A 19769-nucleotide genomic window follows, 5' to 3' on the forward strand; every position below is an offset into this window, starting at 1 on the left:
ATTAAATGCAGAGTGATGTATAAACACAAGGTTACTGAAGAAGAAAAACTCGATGCATCATGGGAATCCTGAGCAGCCGAGACCTATGGCAGCGTCAGTTCCTACAAATGATCTCTCCTTATGGTTGTTGTGATTTGGTGCTATACAAATAAAATTAAAGGTAAATATTTAAATAAAGCTTAGCAACCTGTATCAAATACTATTCTTGTATTCATTCCTTGTATGTTAAGTAAACTTTGACGCTTCAAAAATAGAAGTATTGTCAAAGTGAGAGGAAAACAGTTAACGTTAAAGTCGCTCTGACATTTTCCTGCATAAATAGAAAAGTAGAAATAAATCAGATTTTTTTTTTGCTACATAAAAATATTTCTGAATAAGTACTCAGCATGCAATATTTACTCACGTGAGACTTCTTCCCATAGTATGGAAAAAACATCTTATCCAGACGACCCTCAGACGGAAAGTACTGCATCTGCAAGGAAGTGGCTCTCTACGAGAGAGTGAGGCACATATACAGTTCTTCAATTTAATAGTTCGAAAAAGTAATTTCATTTATTACTGAAACCTTCTAATTTGCACTTCTAAAAATGTGGTGAATTCTCCTTTTACGTTTCTCCTCTGCTTCACAGGTGCACCATGGGATATTTGCATGTTGTGGGTTACCTTGGCAGTGCAGTTGATGTAGGGATCTCCTTCTGGTTTCAGGCCGATTACCTGCAGACAGGTTTTTAATTAGCATTCACGCAAGTCATTTTTGACTTTTTTTAAAATCAACAAGTGCTTCACTGACCCGGTTCAGCTTGATTATGATGCAGGGTTTCCCCTCCTTGAACCCAAAGCTGGGGTCAGGCAAACCGGAACACTGACGCAGTGTACTTCGTTTAAACTGACAAACCTTCTTTACCGGCTCATTGTCCTGCGTAGTGTATTCGCCCACCATACACAAGTCATTACGCTCCTGAATACTGTCATTATAACCTGAAGAGGAAGAAAGACAAAATGAGGCTTGTATGTCTGAGCAGGGGCAGAGTCGACACTACCGTATTAGACAACACACAGTAAAGTCAATCAACTCCAGATCAGGGGTGGGCAACTCCAGGCGTCGAAGGCCGGTGTCCTGCAAGTTTTAGAGCTCACCCTGGGTCAACACACCTGAATCAAATGATGAGTTCATTCCCTGGAGAACCATAAGACATGTTGAGGAGGTCATTTAGCCATTTAAATCAGCTGTGTTGGATCAAGGACACATCTAAAACCTGCAGGACACCAGCCCTCCAGGCCTGGAGTTCCCCACCCCTGCTCTAGCTACAAACCCATCCATCCATTTTCTTCCGCTTATCTGGGGCCAGGTCGCGGGGGCAGCAGCCCAAGCAGAGAAGCCCAGACCTCCCTCTCCCCAGCCACCTCCTCCAGCTTATCCGGGGGAACACAAAAGCATTTCCAGGCCAGCCAAAAGATATGATCTCTCCAGCCTGTCCTGGGTCTGCCCTGGGGCCTCCTCCCGGTGGGACATGCCCGGAAAACCTCACTCAGGAGGCGCCAGGGGGATGTCAGATGCCCGAACCACCTCAACTGGCTCCTTTCGATGTGGAGGAGCAGCAGCTCTACTCTGAGCCCCTCCCGGATGGCCGAACTTTCACCCTATCTCTAAGGGACAGGCCAGCTGTCCTTCGGAGGAAGCTCATTTCCGCCGCTTGTATTCGCGATCTCGTTCTTTCGGTCACTACCCACAGCCCTTGACCACAGGTGAGGGTAGGGAGGTAGATCGACCGGTAAATTGAGAGCTCCACGTTTACACTTGGCTCTCTCTTCACCACAACAGACCGGTACAGCGTCCGCATCACTGCAGCTGCTGCAACAATCCATCTGTCGATCTCCCGCTCCCTTCTCCCATCACTCATGAACAAGACCCCGAGATACTTGAACTCCTCCACTTGGGGCAGGGTCTCGTCCCTGATCCGGAGTGGGCACTCCACTCTTTTCCAGCCTACAAACCATTTCACTTTATCAATATTTCTTTGATTTATCGGTCAGCCTTCTGCCAGTGTAGCTCAGGACTCTTACATGAGCTTCTTCATCCGTCCTGTTGGAATTCTTTTGTCTTTGAACATGTTTCATACAGTTTTGAATCACTGCAAGCACATGTAATTCAGACAGCCACAGAGCTTTATCAATCCATGATACTGCCTGCATTGTGTTTCACAGATGGACGGCATGTTGGCTGTGAGCATGCAGTTATCCAACCTCAGATGTGCTGCAGTGTTTATGTGAAAAGCAATGTTTCTTCTGTGGTTTACATACATTAACACGACTTTTCAGGGTTGTTTGATGCCGTCTGCTGGACAGACATCTGCTGCTAAGGAAAGCAGCAGATGATCTGATCTTCCTGCGCTGTATATAGTTTCTCAGTTTTTACCAGAGTCTGTGCTCAGTTCAGGTAAAATTATTATAGTACTGTTAGGCTTAATTGGCTTCCGTCAAAATGTACATCATCATACTCAAATCCTTACTCTGACATATGTGACTGGAACTAAACACCTAAATGAAGAGGCAGAGCTCAGAGTACATCATGAGTGGACTCACTGATCCACCTCACCAGGATCTACAGCAGAGGTGGAGCCACACCTCTCTCTCTCTCTCTCTCTCTCTCACAAAATACATATTTGTTAACTTTAAGAGTAAAGAGAGAGTCTGTACTTCTTAATTGTAAATGGCACCAAATTGTATTCAAACTGACACTTGTGGAGCTCCACAATTCTTTTCCTGGTGTTTTGGTTGACATCTCTTGATGTTCCCATGTCATAGAAACAGCCTCTGTGTCACCAATTTACTCACATGGACTCTACGAACCAATCAGAAGCTTCTTCAGCTCAGAATGGAATCGTCTGGAGTTTTCTTATTAATTAACAATAAACTTAGTGTACATGTACTCTTACATTTCATGAAAGTGATACAAAATAGAAGCTCTGTCTCTCTTTATTCTGACATTTAACTAATTCAAAAGATATTTCAATATTTATTTATCTAAAACAAAACAAGTTTACTCTAAATTGATGTTTAACAGTAAAAAAAAAAAAAATGTTTTTATGTTTTCTCCATAAAGTGTAAATATCTGGTTTAAACTGTGAATATACTGCTGTGTGTTGAAATTCCTCTTTTTGCATAGAAATATACTGAACAACATACAAAGCATAATATATAAAATAAAATCTGCCAGAGTTTTTTCTTTGAAAGAAGCTCCTTATATCCATTGTTGTGTTAATCAGTACATAACTGAAACCTGTTTAGAGAGTTTGTTTAGCCGTGGAGGGTAACAACTGAAAATATGAAATAAACACACATGTAAGCTAAGACTCTCTAAACAAACAGCATTGTTGTTGTTCAGCTTTTCATTTCGCCATTTATTGATTCACTTGAAGAGCAAGTAACGTAATATGGGTCAAGTGATCAGTTTGACATCAATCTTTCGTGATACACCGTCATATTTACATTATTTGTACAGTACGAATGATTTGGTTTGGTACCTGGTCAAACTTAAGCTCTCCTCTGTCTGCCTGGCTGCGCTTCTCCTACAGCAAACTCGCAGGCAGCAGCTCCCCCCTCGCTCACATGCGTAAGTGCTGTGCTTAGTCGCCTAGTGCCTGAGCTCGGATCATACCAAAATTAGGGGCAATTCACGACTGTGCGCTATGTGTTTCGAATAATGTGTGTAGTTTTTGTTTTACACATTTGTCAGTCAGGCATCTAACTATGAAACAAATTACACTCCAAAAAGACCCTGGGCTTCTGAGACACCGACGATCTCCAGAGGGGACACTGGGACGTTAGACCGGATACATTTCACCAAGTGGTGCAATGAGAGGGAAGGTGATTGAGACTGAATGATATCCCATAAATATGATATCCATGTGTCTTTCATGAAGCTCTGCACACAACAGTACATGATGGACACACACAGACAAACCCATGTGTCCAAGCACACAGTCATTTGTATTTTGGCTGCGGTGAGGATCAATGCTTTGAGGTGACTCAGACACAATCATAATGTCACGCATACAATTTGCAGTTTATCACTTCAGTACAGTGGCTGCCATTTTCTTCAAGCAATATTGAGAGTGATCTATTAAATGTACCAGTCATATTCACTGACATGGTAAATGTGCTACAGGAAACACCAACATTGAAATGTGTGTAAAAAAACATTTTGCTTTTCAACCTAAATTCTAAGTCTGAGAACGAACATTAGGTAGCTTAATGGTTCAAGCTCATGTCTGAACACATCTTGGTCCTTTTCTTCCTGGAATAAGCAAAGTCATTTGCAGGAGTACTTCTATAATTCACCCTTACTTCAGCTAGGTTTTGGGCATAATGTTAGCACAGAGGTTCACTGACGTTCTACAGGGTGGGCCATTTATATGGATACACCATAATAAAATGGGAATGGTTGGTGATATTAAAGTCCTGTTTGTGGCACATTAGTATATGTGAGGGGGCAAACTCCTCAAGATGGGTGGTGACCATTGTGGCCATTTAGAAGTCGGCCATATCTTGGATACAACTTTTGTTTTTTCAATAGGAAGAGTGCCATGTGACACATCAAACTTATTGGTAATGTCACAAGAAAAACAATGGTGTGCTTGGTTTCAACGTAACTTTATTCTTTCATGAGTTATTTACAAGTTTCTCTTTGTTCACAGCCATTGACATGTTGAAGAGGTTAACACATGAGGAGCGGATCGAAATTGTGTTGATATCTGGTGAACGCAGTAACCGGGTCATTGCAGCAGATTTCAATGCAAGACACCCTACGAGACCACCCATCTCCCATGCTACAGTCAGCAAACTGCTTGCTAAGTTTCATGAAACTGGTTCAGTGTTGGATTTGCCAAAATGTGGACGCAAGAAAACTGTCACTAATGAAGAAACATCAGTGGCTGTCCTAGCTTCATTCAGCAAGAGCCCACAGCGTAGCACTCGCCACATGTCACTGGAGAGTGGCATTAGTCAAACATCCCTTCGGTGGATATTAGCTACTCACAAATGGCACCCTTACAAACTCCAGCTACTGCAGCATCTCAACGAGGATGACCCAGATCGGCGCACAGAATTTGCAGAATGGGCAAAACAACAACTGGAACAGGACCCTCAGTTCACGCAGAAGATTTTGTTCAGTGATGAGGCAAACTTTTATGTGAAAGGTGAAGTTAACAACAGTACTTTTGAAATGGTGCTGGTGCTTAAACGGTGCTCGAACCGGTGCTTAAAGAATGAAGAACACAAACTTTGTCCAAAAACCTCTCATGTTTAGCTGTTTTTTTGTAAAAAGATAACAATGAAGATTAGATCAAGTTTTGACAATTCCAGAAATCCCGGAAATGAGTTTGGAGACTCTGTGTGGCGGTTTACATGTTGTACTCACTTTGCAGGAGGTTGTGCAACTGTTGGATGTAATGTTTGTAGTTTTCTGGGTCACTGCGGTTGAAAGTAATTTCAACTGCATGAGGACGAATCACCAAACCTGCAACAAAATCAAAGTCATTACTGAAATTTTAAAAAACAACCATAAGTAAGGATGAGTGGCAGTAGGGTGAAACAGGAAATGAAAGCACCTGGACTGGCCACTCGATCCTGATGTCGGGGCACATTTTCGTCAAGCGTCTGCAACATCACCCACATGGTGAGAGAAAACATTCCCCCCAGGAAACCATAAAAGATGAGGTAGAAGAGAAGGATGAGACCTACAGAGAACATTCAAATGTTACTTTGTTTCACTGTTGTGGTTAAATAGACAGCAAGAGAATAGCCATTGTTGACTCTCAGAAATACTATGGAAACCAGTACCCACAGTTAAAGAGTGATTATAGAAAAGAATGCCTTTATTGTCACTGTACGGTTGTACAGTGAGATACAGATCATCTCATACTCAGTGCAAACGGGGGGGGGGGGGCAGTTCTGCTGCTCTATATACACATATGGACATTGTTAACAAAAACAATGAATGTGTATAATTTATATATATATATATATATATATATATATATATATATATATATATATATAGTACAAATTTACAATCAGGTGTAAATGACAGAAAAGAAAAAAGTAAATAAATAAATAAATAAATAAACTGGGTTTTGTATATACAGTTACCGGTGATTGCACATAGAATTTAGTATTACACAATGGTGATTTATGGAGGGAACTGGAAAAATGTGGGGGTGGGGCTGTGCTATCGGTGCATGTGTTAGTTCAGGGTGGTTATGGCCTTTGGAAAGTAACTGTTCTCGAGTCTGTGGGTCTTTGTGCTGATGCACCTGTAGCGCCTCCCTGAGGGAAGCAGGCTGAACATGTTGAAACCAGGGTGGGAGCTGTCCTTGATGATGTTTGCTGCTCTGCTGAGGCAGCAGGAGGAAAAAATGTCCATCAGGGAGGGGAGAGGGCAGCTGATGAGCTTCTGTGCTGCCTTAACTACATTCTGAAGCCTCACTCTACCCGCCTTAGTGCAGCTGCCCTACCATACCGTGATGCAGTTAGTTAGCAGGCTCTCAATGGATGAGCGATAGAACATCAGATGCCCGCTGAGATGTTGTCTCTCCAGGAGATGTCAGCAGAGATGAGGACACCAAGGAACTGGAAGGTGTGGACCCTCTCCACACGCTCCCCTTTGATGTAAAGAGAGGCTAAGTCAGTGCTGTGCCTCATGAAGCCGACAATGACCTCTTTGGTTTTCTTAGTGTTCAGTGCCGGATTCTTCTCTGAACACCAGGCTGCCAACTTCAGGACTTCCTCTCTGTAGGCTGCCTCGTCTCCCTTTGAGATGAGGCAGCCTACCGTGGTGTCATCAGCAGACTTGATGATGAGATTGTTGTTGTGGGTTGAACTGCAGTCGTGGATGTAGAGAGAATACAGGAGGGGGCTCAGCACACAGCCCTGTGGGGAGCCAGTGATCAGTGTGCGAGTGGAGGAGAGATGAGGGCGGAGTCTTACAGTCTGGGGCCGGTTTGTGAGAAAGTCCTTTATCCAGGCACATGTGAGAGGCGGGAGGCCAAGAGTGACCAGTTTGATGATGAGGATGTCTGGGATGATTGTTTTACTGGGACATGCATGTTCTAGGTGACTCAGGACAGAGTGGAGGGCGATGGCGTCTTCTGTGGATCTGTTTGCACGGTATGCAAACTGGTGGGGGTCGAATTCTGGGGGAAGGTAGTCCTTGATGTGCTGAAGGACTAGTTTCTCAAAGCATTTCATGATTACCGGCATGAGGGCCACAGGGCAATAATCGTTCAGGCTGGTGATGGGAGACTTCTTCGGCACTGGGATGTTTGTTTCTGATTTTAGACAGGATGGGATGGCTGCCTGATCCAGTGAGAGGTTGAAGATTCTGGTGAAGATGAGGGTGAGCTGGTGGGCACATGCTCTTAGCACCTTGCCAGGTACTCCATCTGGACCGGCAGCCTTCCTGGGGTTCACTGCTAGGAGCACATGTCTGACATCGTGCTCCGTTACAGTGAGTGGAGCGGTGCAGGAACCAGGTGAGGATGAGGATGGGAGCAGGGCTGAAGCAGATGAGTGCTGCTGTTGTGGTGTTTCAAAGCTGGTGAAGAAGCGGTTTATTTCCTCTGGCAGCTGCACACTCAGTGCACTGTTTTCACAGTGCTGCCTTTGTGGTTTATGTCGTCTTGTATGCCCTACCACACCTCCTGTGTGTTGTTGCTCGACAGCTGGGACTCGATGCTTCTTTTATGGTCTTTAATTCCTCTTTTCAGATCGGCTCGAGGAGTGATCGAACCTGGCCGGTTGTTGTTTTGGGAAAACCCGAATGCTTTTGTCCACAGTCACATTTCCAATACAGAACTTGATGTAGTCCAGTACTGATCCTGTGAAAGTTTCTAGGTTCTGATATTGAAATATGTCCCAGTCTGTCTGTGTGAAGCAGTCCTGCAGTTTGGAGAGATCATTTTCAGGCCAGGTTGTAACGGTCTTTGTGGTGGGCTTGGCACTGCATCTGAGGGGGGTGTAGGCTGGGGGGAGCAGGAGGGAGAGGTTTTCGGACTGGCCGAGGTGGGGGGAGGGATGTGGCATGGAAACATTCTTAGCAGAAAAACTAGTTCAAGCACATTTTGTTCATACTACTGTACTATATTAGTACATCTGAGTTATTGTGAACCAAAGAAGTCTATACCAGCTGCATAAAACTGCTTACAGAGCCATTTCTACACCTTTATCAGCACCACTTTCTCTGATTCACTTGTAAGTAAAGTTAAATGTGCTTGCACCTCTAGGGCAGGAAAGCAGAAGGGAGTCAGACTGAAGAAACTGAACAGTTGTGCTTGATTTTATGATCTATCGCCCACTTAAACTATTATTTCTGTTCAGGAAAACACATAACTGTAATTTGGCATCTTAAAACATGGATAACAACAAAATTACAAAATATATTTTAGCAATAAAATTATCAGCTTGATTAAAGAGCTTGTACATCCTGGTGGATTAACAATTACAGAAACAAAAATCTCGATAATGATCAGTACTTTCACTTTAGGGTAGCTGTGGCATAAGCCCGATACTCCACGGTGCTCTACTAAATCTGGTAAGCATGTATGTATTCAGGTGTGGAAATATTGATGAATCACTAATTTATGAAACATTCATACACATGGTTTACGCACATACACATTGTAGATGGCAGACAGTTGGTGTCGTAAGCCCTGCCCTCCATTCAAAGATGGTCATAGCTGCTTCTTTCACTCCTCGTTCAAACTGTCTGTCTTCCCTGTCCAACATGTGAACATTGGCATCCTCAAAGAGTGACCTTTGACCTTCAGATGCAGATGTACAGCTGAGTCCTGTCGAGGTGGCTGTTTGGTGTCTCCAGTATAGAGGTCTGAGCTCTCCTCGCTGCACTGCACAGCTACACTACATTGTTTAGTTTGTGTCTGAGTGTGTGGCTGGGCTAGAAGTACTCTGGGAAGACACTCCTGGCGCAGAGAACTGAAGAAGCTTCTTGGATGAGAGGTGAAACGTCTTCAAGGAACTTAAAGAAGTCCAGACGCTTTTCTTTCCAAGCTCCTTAGACTACGATGACCTGGATGACTGAGAACCTTCACAGACAAGATGCTCCTGAGTTTCTCTGATAAACCTGATACATGAGGGATGACAATGTTGTTCTGTTTGTCTTTCTTATCCTCCCTAACTGGTGTCTGACCTTCTCTCCTCTGCATCTTTGCTGACTTGATAAAAGCTCAAATATGATAACCGCATGTTTTAGGAGCTTAATTTACATGTGTGGATTCCCTCTTTTTCCCTTCAGGCTTAGAGGGAACATTTTCTGCCCGGAGTTGTTGTAGAGTCCTGATTACTCCAAGTTTGTGTTCCAGAGGGTGGTGGGAGTCACACACAGGGAAAACATGCAAACTCTTTACTGAAAGAACCTAATGCCACAGGTGCAATGCAGCAATAAAGAAACACAGCTTTTTCATTTAAAAAAAAACAAAACAAAAAACAAACATGCCTTTGTGTAATCTGAAAGGGCTGGACAAGCACAAAGCATCAAACTGGCAATCAGACTTCAGGTGTAGCAGCTATAAGTCTTATAGCCTGATTATTAGGGGTGTGGCAGGGGGATATAACCGTTAGCTGTCTTCTAGGCTTCATTTTAACTCAAATTTTATTAATACAGCGCCTAATCACAACAGTCACCTCAAGGCACCTTATACTGTAAGGTAGTAATAGATACAGAAAAACCCAACAGTCATATGACCCTCTATGAGCAAGCACTTTGGTGACAGTGGGAAGGAAAAACTCCCTTTTAACAGGAAGAAACCTCCGGCAAGTAAATGATTGGAGTGCCATGTTTTTTTATACACGAAGAACTTTAATGGCCCTAGAACAGACTACTGAGGAACCTGAAATGTGATCATATTCTGGAGCTTTTCCAGTAAACAGGAACTGCTGACTGGTCAATTAAAATTCTTATTATTCAGTTAAATTTGATATGGTGAAGGAATGAAGAGGGGGTGTTTTGTTTGTTTAATTTGGTTGGTGGAGGGGGGCGGGGTTTACAGAAACCATACTGGTGTTTGTAAAGAGTTAAATTAGTATGTACATGGGGGGGGGGGGAACTTTTCTAAATAAAAGCTACGTCCAGCTCCTGTATTCACGAGAATACTTGATTTGGCAAATACTTTTCATCAGATGTCTTTCCTGACACAAACTCTAAAGGATCCCTTTTCCAGGATGAGTTACAAAATGAGTTACAAAGTAGTACTTTTGTATGCATTAGAGAGGGTTTACAGTAATTAAAGCAGCATGTATTGTTAAGTTCAGTCTGTTATGTTCATTTTTTTCCTGTCAGGCAGTGTTTTATCAGCTTTGTATCATTATCAGCTCAGACTTTTGCCTAAACATCCAGCATCACGTCGCACTGATGCTGAACAGACTAAGGCCATGTCCACACTAATACGTTTTTGTTTGAAAATGCATCTTTTTCTCTCTGTCCACACTGAGATGGCGTTTTTGGTCAAGGAAAACAGCGTTTTGAAAACGCTCTCCAAAGCAGATACATTTGAAAATCCCGTTTTCGCGTTGTAGTGTGGACAGCAAACCCAGAGCCTTTTTGAAAACAATGACACATTTTAGTCATGTGATGCAGTCATGTGACCAATTAAACTAAAATAGCAGAGGGCATTATACAGCAGTTGTTTTGTCTGTTCTCAATTTTGACAGCCCTATTAAAGATTAATATCAGTCTGCACATGCTCCAGAGAGCTTTTCTTCAAATTCTTTAATTCTCACTTGCTTTTTCAACTTTGTACTTTTGTGTTACTCACAGCAACAACTCCACCTCATTGTTAGTCCTTTTAAAAACAAACAAAAAAAAACAAAAAACAAAAAAAAAAACCTCTGTACTTTTCCTCGACGTTTTGCTGCAACGTTTCAAAGAGTCAGTGTTCTGAGAAACCATCCTACTCTGACAAAACGTCCTACCCACATTATAATTTTGACGGTGACTTGCGACTAACCCTACCCCTAACCATAACCTTAAGAAGTATTCTGGATGGGTGAGAGAAAAAGAAGTTAATTCGGCGTCAGTGTTGTGCGCATGCGCCTGCGCAGAAACATTGAGTAGGATGTTTTTTCAGGTAGGATGGATTCCCAGAACACCTGAAAGTTAAAAAAAAAAAAAAAAAAAAAAAAAAAACGGCAGACAGAAATGAGGCAGGTCGAATCTTCTTATCTTTCACGCATGCGCAGGACTGGAATGTAAGCGTTTTCGGCCGTTTCAATGTGGACGCACACTTCTGTGAAAATGGATGAAAACGGTAGTGTGGACGCGGAACGTTTTCAAACTAATTTATCCGGGCTAGTGTAGACGTAGCCTAAATCATTTAAAAATCAACCGGTTTTTCTCACTTCCTGTCAGATAAATCCTGCGCCACAGGGATCTTAAAACTAAGGAGCCAAAATGGCTTCCTTCAAACAAGATGAACTTAGGACCAAGGCCCAGGCTCAGATGAAGGAGGATTATTTGGAACAGAGTCGTGCTGAGCTGCTCTAGAAAGCCCAAAAATGAGGACATGAAGGTGGAAGTGAGGAGAACAGTTCTGATGAGTTGTGTCTTTGATACTGTTGGCTGTAACCCCAGAGACATTAATTCAGTCACGGTTGTGATGTCATCAGCATTACTGAGCTTTTTAAACTGGAAGTTTATTAATAAATCCTCAGTGTGTTCATCCTATTTTCATGTTAAGACTGAAAGCTTTTTAAAACAGTTTTGTTTTTCGTAGTCATGACGGAACAGACAAACTCTTTTATTAAAATCTTTGCTGGGTTAGGATGATCCTAAATCTGCCTCTTAGTCTTTTGTAAATAAATGATAAGTAACGATTTCACCTCAGTCATGACTGTAGAAATCTTATAAGCAGTCTTCCCTCTGAGCTTCACTCAAACTCATTAAATCTCATCAAGGATTAAAATCAATATGAACACGATGGTTATTAAATGCTGTTAGTGTTGAATGTGTGCATTAGTACACAGTGTGTGCAGGCTGTGGTGTACAGCAGCATAAATACTGCAGTATGTTGTAGTACCGTCACAGAGCTGCAGAGGATTTTACATAATTAAACATGAACTCGGCGCGCCTGAAGGCGCAGAGGGTGAATCTGCTTTATTCTCACATCTTCAGCTGTGTTAATGAAAATCACTTATCCGAGCTCACATATTAGCCCGGCTCGGCCCGATCCGGCTCGGCCCACTGTGAAGCTGCGCGCATCGTGACAGGCACCCTTAGCTCAGCGGGCTTACAGCCGTGCCGGACCGAGCCGGGTAGGGTCAGACCGGGTCAGAACAGACTTCCACTGTCAGGAAAAGACCAGGTTCTTTGGCCGCCTCTCTTACCCCAGCTGCCAGCTGTTCGGCCCAGAAACTCCCCGGTCCGCGGGTTGTAGATGAAATCCTTCCAGGAATCCTGCTCCTCCTTCTTCTTCTCCTCTCTTTTCGCTTCATTCGCCTCTTTCTTGTCCTCCTTCTTTTCCTGTTTCTCCTCCTTTTTCTCTTCTTTCTCCTCCGCCTTCACCTCCTCCTTCGCATTATCCTGGTTCTGATCTTGGTTCGGTTCCTGGGTCTGATCCTGGTTTGGTTCCTGGTTCGGTTCCTGGGTCTGGACCTGCGGACTGGACGACATACCGATGCCGGACTAAACTGATCTGGGCTAATCAAGGCTAAACACCAACAGCTGGGATAAACCGATCCGTCGGATCTACGTGAGGAGCCCTGTACGCGCACGCGCAATCACACACACACACAAGCACATAGGGACTGCTGCAGAACGAGACGCATGCGCAGCACAGAGCATGTGTGAGGGCTGAGGGTCTCCAGTGATAAAGACGATGATGATGATGATAATGAAGATGCACTGTGTTGTGAGAATAGGCTGAGACCATCATCCATCCATCCTAAAGTCTATCCCAGCTGTTGTGCGTGTGTGTGGGGGGGTTAATTACAATTAATTCTAATCAGTTAACTCTTACATCCCCAAAAGTTATCGCCAATCTAACCATAACCCTACTATCGTGTGATATGGGTTAATATAATGTTAAGTCATCAGTCAGTCTCTGAAGGACGAGGATATTCAGTGTTTTTGTCAATAAAAAACATGCCTGATAAGCCCTTTCAATGTAATTTTTGTATAAAACAATAAAAATAAGCCCTGAAAGAAAAAAATAAGCTGCCTAGAAATAAATTCATGTCAAACCAACATTATATAATCATGTGACAATTGCAGTGGCAAGTAATTGGGCGAAAGCAGGATGATGTCATGCTGATGTGACACACAGAAAGAAGGAGGGAGCCACCTGAAAAAGAGGAATAAGAAGGAAATAAGGAGCCAGCAAATGCAAGAGGATCTATTCTGTTTCTTTTGTTCGGTGCTTTTTTCTGTCCTGTTGTAATATTTCATGAATGTGACAGCGACAAACACAGTGGCTCCTGATTTCCTTGCACCTGACTCTCTCTGAGGTGATGTTTGCACACTTAAAGTCATGTTTCAGATGTGGAGGAAAACAGACTCAGCAGACACTGAACACTGAATGAAGAGGTTCTGGTTCTAGTAGTGAGAAGGTGGTACATGATATATAAAGACACAAGTTTTATTTGTTTTGGACCTTTGGGTGATGATGGAGGGGTTCATGTAGAACAAAGCAGTCTGAAAAATGGAGCCAAGCCTTAAGTGCTGCCTACCTGATCCAGACTTTTACGTCCTTTCTGGTTTTTGTTTGTTTGTTTAGTATCTCCTGTTATGGGCTTTTATTTTGTGTTTTATACTATTTTGTGGACACTTCCTGCTCCCAGTGAAAGGTGTCAGTAAATGTGGGAGCTGTGACATCACACAATTGTGATAAAGTATTGTGTGATATCATCTATCTCTCTCTCACACACACACACAAACACACACATTTACACATAAAAACACGCTGCTCTCTCTCTCATCATTCTTCTTCACCCTCCTTACCCCCCACCCCCACCCACCCTTCAGCAATAGGGGGAGGAGCCAGCAGAGTAAGGATGCTGTCAGGTTGCCGTGGTTTCAGCCTCTCGTTTCTTGTGGCGACCATCGTCAGGGATGTGTGTGTGTGAGGGTGAAGGGTGTGTGAGTGTGACTGTGTGTGTGTGTGTGTGTGCATTTGAGTGGTGGTTATTGCAACTGTAAGGATATATGAATGAAGAAAGGCGAAGAGGAAGGAAAGGAAGGACGGGGGAGGAAAGTGGCATTGAAGGGTGGATCTGGATTAACGTCGCTGCAGACAAAAATATCTGTCATTTCCTCTGAGCTGCAGAGATCTGAGAGGACAACAGAAGCCTCATCACTCCATCTTTGTTCCTGCAGAGGGAGGACTGAAGGAGGGAAGGAAGGAGTCGAGGACCAAAAGGGGGAAAGAAAGGAGGACTGAAACAAGGAAAAAATAATAGGAAGCAGGGAAGGAAATAGGATCGAATCAGGGAAGGAGGGAGAGTGGGAGGAAGAGGGAGTCTGAGTCCTTGCTGGTCATCAGGTAAGGCTCCTCATTCAGCTTCAGTGTCATCTTCCTTCATCTCTTCGGTGTTTCTGCTTGTCTCCGAGCTGCTGCTGTTCCCACTGACAGTGTTCAAAATATCCAGTTTCTTCACATCCTTCTCGCCTTTCAGTGAAACCTGAAACGGCAGCATTTTACTTCAATATGGCTGCCATGTTGGGTTAGAGTAAGGGAAAACTTCATTTGATTTGCTTTTATTTTGAAGGGGATGTCTGTCAGTCATGAGTAAACAGTGTAAAAACAAAGGTGAACACACCTAAGAAGACAAGGTCAAAGTTCAGATTGGAAGTGATTCTGTGTAAACCGTGTGTGTGTGTGTGTGTGTGTGCATGTGTGTGCGTGTGCGTGTGTGTGTGTGTGTGTGTGTGTGCGTGTGTGTGTGTGTGTGTGTGTGTGTGTGTGTGTGTGTGTGTGTGTGTGTGTGGGAAGGTTCATGCCTAAGTCAAAGAGATACAGCCAAAGACATACTTATCATATTCTTGCCCCTGTTTTCTCCCACTATCTGAGAGTTGTTCATTAAGCAGTTATTCTTGCTGTGGATACATCACTGTGCTTCACCTGTGATGGACTACTGACCTGTCCAGGTGTATCCCACCTATACTGGAATAGGCACCACCCCACATGTTCCAAAGTAGGCTAAGGAGTTAAGGATAATGCGTGGAAAGATGGATACATATATGTTAATGGATGGACAGATGGATGGATGGATGGGTGCTTTAGACAGAATTAGTGGATAGAGGCTATAAAATAAAAAACTGGAATAAACTCAACCTTCAGGGTGGTGTTCCTACAGAAATAAATAGGTGGAGCAGCACCGTTATCAACTAAAAACACTCAGTGCTGAACAGTGCCTGTTGTACTGTAGGTAACATGACTTCACTACCATCTGACAGCAGGTAAGTTCCTGTTTTGAGCTTCCTGCTGTGAGGAGTATGGTATTCCTGTTTCCTCCAACAAACACATGCTGGTTACGTTAACCTGTGAGCCAGAAGGAGTGTGTGGTGGGTCAGAATCTGTAATGAAGCTGTATGTGTTAATGTGGGTGGTGGTGTAAAGGACTGAGTAGTCAGTAAACCTCTCAGGAGGCTGCTACAACTCAGAGTGTGAAGCAGCTCCACCTTGACAGATCCTAAAGGGGAGACCCTGAGTAGCAAATCTGAATCTTTCCCCTCATCCTCTCCTCGTGTCTCCTCTCTCACCCGCTTACAGGATGCATTACATCATTCTCCTGTGAGAGATGCTGCTGTTGCTAGGTTACTGCCAGCTGACTCCCTGTTCCATTTTTAGATGGATGCTGAGAAACAGAGAGGTGGGGGAGGGGATCAATATGGCGAGATGAATTCAAAGCAGTACTTTATTTAAAAGTCAGAGAAACAAACATGAAGCCTTCATGATAAAGATGAATAAAAGTGAGCCACGTTGCTCATATTCAGATGATTACTTTAATAAATCCATACAATACAATACAAATTTATTTATATAGCTCATTTAAAAACCAATGGTATACCAAAGTGTTTCACAATAAAACAGCAGGTTAAAACATGAATAATATTGTCACGGCTGGGGACCTAAGGACACCGGAAGACACACGGAAATGACACGGAGAAAGCAGGGCAGGGAAACGCTGATTAACACTGAGTTACACAGAGTAATGCAGACGACGCAGTGAGGAACACAGGCAGAGACACACCATAAATACACACAAGGTAATGAGGGAATGACACACACGAGGGGGGCACAGCTGAACCTAATTAGACACAACGAGACACAAACCTTCAAAGTAAAACAGGAAATGCACAGACTGTTTTACAACACAAAATCAGTGACACAAACAGAGCACAGAGGGAAGACACAGGTAGGGCTGATAAACACTGAAGCACTAAACACAAGAACCAAACCTAAGAACTAATACAAAATCAGAATTAACACAAAACACAAGGTGATGCCAAAAGGAAACACAAAACGCTGGGTCAAAATGACCCAGGATCATGACAAATATAAGACCATTAACAAAGTACTGAATATGCTAACAGGTCAATGGCACTAATTACACAAGAATAAAAGTGAATATCAAATCAAACTTGCTAAAAACAGACAGGTTTTAAGTAGAAGAACAAAATAATTACATTTCAAAGATGATATAAAACCTTGGCTGGTTGAAATGAAATGTATCCTGGAATACTTGATTAAGCAGAAACAAGAACACGTGTTTGTCGACAGTGAACTCTCACTCTGTATTTGAAAAAAAAAACCCGAAGATGTCTGATCTGAACGATTAGAGCTAAAAGTCACTGCTAATGATGCTGCTGCTGTTCAGATCCAGATAGCTTTATTAATCCCAGTGTGTTGCAGCATACCCACACAACCTACCCACATGGTCAACATCACTAATATAATCACTAATCGCAAATACTGTTCCATGTCAAGGCAGAGATCAACAAGCAATAAGTTCAAGGAAAAATGTATACATTAATAAAATAGCAAAAAACAATTCTTCGTTACGAATAAACAGCTGTTTATTTTATTGTTTGTGCACAACACCTCACAGAGGACTACATCATCAGCATTCCCCGGTGTCAGGACGTTCACAGGTGGGAATCCAAAGACCTAGCTGTGCAGAAGAGAGATGACTAAAACAGAAATCAGTCACAATAATCCAGAAATGTGTTGTTTTTTTGTGGGCAGGCTAACATCACCTGAACTGTCTTGCTTCTGCTCTGAGGCTTCCTGGTTGAACTGAACAAGATGTGAGCAGATGTTACACGAGCCAGCGTTGCTGCTTTCCAGCTTCTAACCAGTCTTAAGGTGGAATTCATGAGTTATACTAAGAATCTTTGGCTTACACTCAGAATGATGACTGACCTTTGATCTAACGGGTGGCCCTGCACCATTCAAACATGATCTGCACTGCCAACAGGAACAAACACTGTGAACTGATTTTCTCTGCTCTTCCTCTCAGGTCATTAGGGAGTCATGACATCACAGGAGGAGGGATCTTCATTCAGGAGGTTTTTCCAATACGTGGAGGACAGTGGACTTCGAATATACGATGGTCTGGTGATCCAAAACGCCTCCGACATTGCTAGAGAGAGCGACCGCATTCGCAACCAGACCAATTGGACCTACCTGCATGAAAAACACCAGAAAAAAAGACGGCAGGAAGAAAGCATCAAGAGGTAGAAAGCATCAAACCTTAAAACGAGACCATGTTGTTTCCTGTAAACTCATCTAAACCGCAATAGAAAAGTCTCCAGATCTTTTCTTAAGCACACAGACCTCATATGGGCTTAGATATGGTATACTTCTGGTAAACTGGATGTCTGTGTAGGTTCTCAGTCATCCAGGTGATGGTAATCTAAGGAGCTTGAAACCAACTGGACTTCTTTAAGTTTTATAAAGAAATTTAATTAGGTCTGAGAGAGATAGATAGATATTTAGGACATTTTTTTAGTGTTTTAAATGTAAATAAGAGTTTAACACATCACCACTTCAGAAACATTATGAGTGGCTTGTATTTGTTTTACAAGCTGTTGTGTTATCGGACAGTCACACTAACATGATCTCCCTTTGGTGCAACCAGGATTGGTGAGGATGTTGCCGCGGCCTCGGATGGGGCGTACTCTGGGAAACACTTCAGGATGGGTTTCATGACGATGCCAGCTCCACAGGACCGATTGCCCCCAGCCAACCAGGGCTTCACCGTCAGATCGCAGTCCCTCCACTCAGTGGGCGGAGGAGAAGATGACTCCAGCAGCAGCCGCAAACAACCCCCACCCAAACCTAAGAGAGATCCCAACACCAAATTGAGCAGCAGCTCCGAAACTGTGGATGGGGGTGGAGTTACAAGAAGAGACCACCAAGATACCAAAGAAAAGCTAGAACAGGCTGAAGGTGAGTCATTAAAACCACATGTCTCACATGGTGGAGATCTGGGCACCAAATTAGATCTGCATGTTCAGGACTGATGTTCAGGTGATGGCCACAGCAAGGTCTTATTATAAACATTGTTCATGACCTCCTATTGGTCCATGTGGCGTTGTTGAGGATGCTGCCGTGGCCTCAGATGGACATTATTCGTAAGGAGAGGTTCAATGTGTTTCACTTCACCTGACTTTATTATTAAAGAAGTGTGTGAAGCCTTTTCTTAGACCTTTAAATGAAGACACTGTAGGGATCAGAATCGAGAACCAGTTCTCTAGAAGAACCGGTTCCTAGTAGTTGAATTCTTTGGAATTGTTCAGCTGCTTGTCTCTTGATCCCACCGATCAATTCTTGCACTTGCGCTACAATCAGGTGATTTCAGTTGTAGGAGGAGGAAAATAGTAGGGAAGTTTACAGCATGCATATGAACAGAACTTTTATTTTTATTGCATTAAAGGACATGAATGTGATGGTAAAGTGCAAACTGCATCCAGGACAAAAACAGCTACACTGTGTTGCTAACACAATCTCAGCTCTTTGCAAACACCTGCACAGACAAGATGCTAATGTTGTCTGTCACTGTGGCTCCATGGTAAAGTTCACCAAGGAGCCAGAGTGACGCTGAGTGAATGCAGATCTCAGAACGACTCTGCAGCCAAGTGAGCCGTTATTTTGGGGCTGCGGTGAAGCCAGCTGCCACTGAACTTCATCAGGTAACAAACGGATGAGCAGTCAGGCTGCAGCCTTCGTTTTTACCTGTTATTTGTTTTGTTTTTTAATATAGTTATATTGCGCCAAATCCCAACAACAGTTGCCTCAATGTGCTTTATATTGTAAGGTAAAGACAATAATAGTAATAATAGACAATAAGGGTTTTTATCTTTGTTTTGTGCTGTCAGCTTTGTGTTCTTACCTAAATACTAAGAGAACGATCATATGTGTGTCCTCTTTAGGTTAGAGATCTCTGTTGGTGTGTAGCTGTAGCTATAGGTTAATATTGCTAAATGGTGATCACGAGACTCCAAAAATCAGAGTCCTGGCCTGACAAGGTAGCTCTTCTGTGTTGTGCCATTCTCTTAGCCAGAGGTTGTTTGGTTTCCCCGATCCTGCCAATCCTCCTGGCACTTAACAACGTACACTATGTTACTCTGTTTGTGTCGGGGGACCTGATCCTTGGGGTGGACCAATTTTTGGCACAGCGTGTTTTGGGATTTAAAACAAAACGCTACATCCAGATGAACAGAATCAACTTTTGGAGATTTACTTACCTAGATGATT

General features: G+C 43.1%; 2 protein-coding genes and 1 long non-coding RNA gene across 5 annotated transcripts in view; 2 read left to right on the forward strand and 1 right to left on the reverse strand.

Annotated features, from left to right (window-relative positions):
* The window catches only part of LOC120740877, a 25554-nt gene extending 15671 nt beyond the window's left edge, over positions 1 to 9883 (forward strand). The window contains exon 3 of the long non-coding RNA XR_005697511.1: positions 9871 to 9883. This is a non-coding gene — a long non-coding RNA (uncharacterized LOC120740877). The remainder of the gene's footprint in view (positions 1 to 9870) is intronic.
* Positions 1 to 12797, reverse strand: part of LOC120740874 (sodium/potassium-transporting ATPase subunit beta-3-like) — a 19476-nt gene extending 6679 nt beyond the window's left edge. Inside the window, exons 1-6 of the mRNA XM_040043391.1 lie at positions 12397 to 12797; positions 5610 to 5738; positions 5420 to 5518; positions 791 to 978; positions 664 to 714; positions 404 to 490 (exon numbers count right to left, since the gene is read on the reverse strand). Of these exons, the coding sequence (XP_039899325.1) occupies positions 404 to 490; positions 664 to 714; positions 791 to 978; positions 5420 to 5518; positions 5610 to 5738; positions 12397 to 12682 (840 nt within the window). The 5' untranslated portion in view covers positions 12683 to 12797. The remainder of the gene's footprint in view (positions 1 to 403; positions 491 to 663; positions 715 to 790; positions 979 to 5419; positions 5519 to 5609; positions 5739 to 12396) is intronic.
* A 1266-nt stretch (positions 12798 to 14063) lies between these two features.
* nyap2a (neuronal tyrosine-phosphorylated phosphoinositide-3-kinase adaptor 2a) overlaps positions 14064 to 19769 on the forward strand; it is a 60987-nt gene continuing 55281 nt past the window's right edge. The window contains exons 1-4 of one of the 3 annotated variants that reach the window (XM_040043387.1): positions 14064 to 14549; positions 17256 to 17375; positions 17530 to 17746; positions 18151 to 18461. In XM_040043387.1, the coding sequence (XP_039899321.1) occupies positions 17544 to 17746; positions 18151 to 18461 (514 nt within the window). In that variant the 5' untranslated portion in view covers positions 14064 to 14549; positions 17256 to 17375; positions 17530 to 17543. Of the gene's footprint in view, positions 14550 to 16183; positions 17376 to 17529; positions 17747 to 18150; positions 18462 to 19769 lie in introns of those variants that run through there. The other 2 variants (XM_040043385.1, XM_040043386.1) reach the window with 2 other exon arrangements.

This window comes from Simochromis diagramma, unplaced genomic scaffold, assembly GCF_900408965.1.
Source record: "Simochromis diagramma unplaced genomic scaffold, fSimDia1.1 OVJJ01000377.1, whole genome shotgun sequence".
Taxonomy (NCBI): domain Eukaryota; kingdom Metazoa; phylum Chordata; class Actinopteri; order Cichliformes; family Cichlidae; genus Simochromis; species Simochromis diagramma.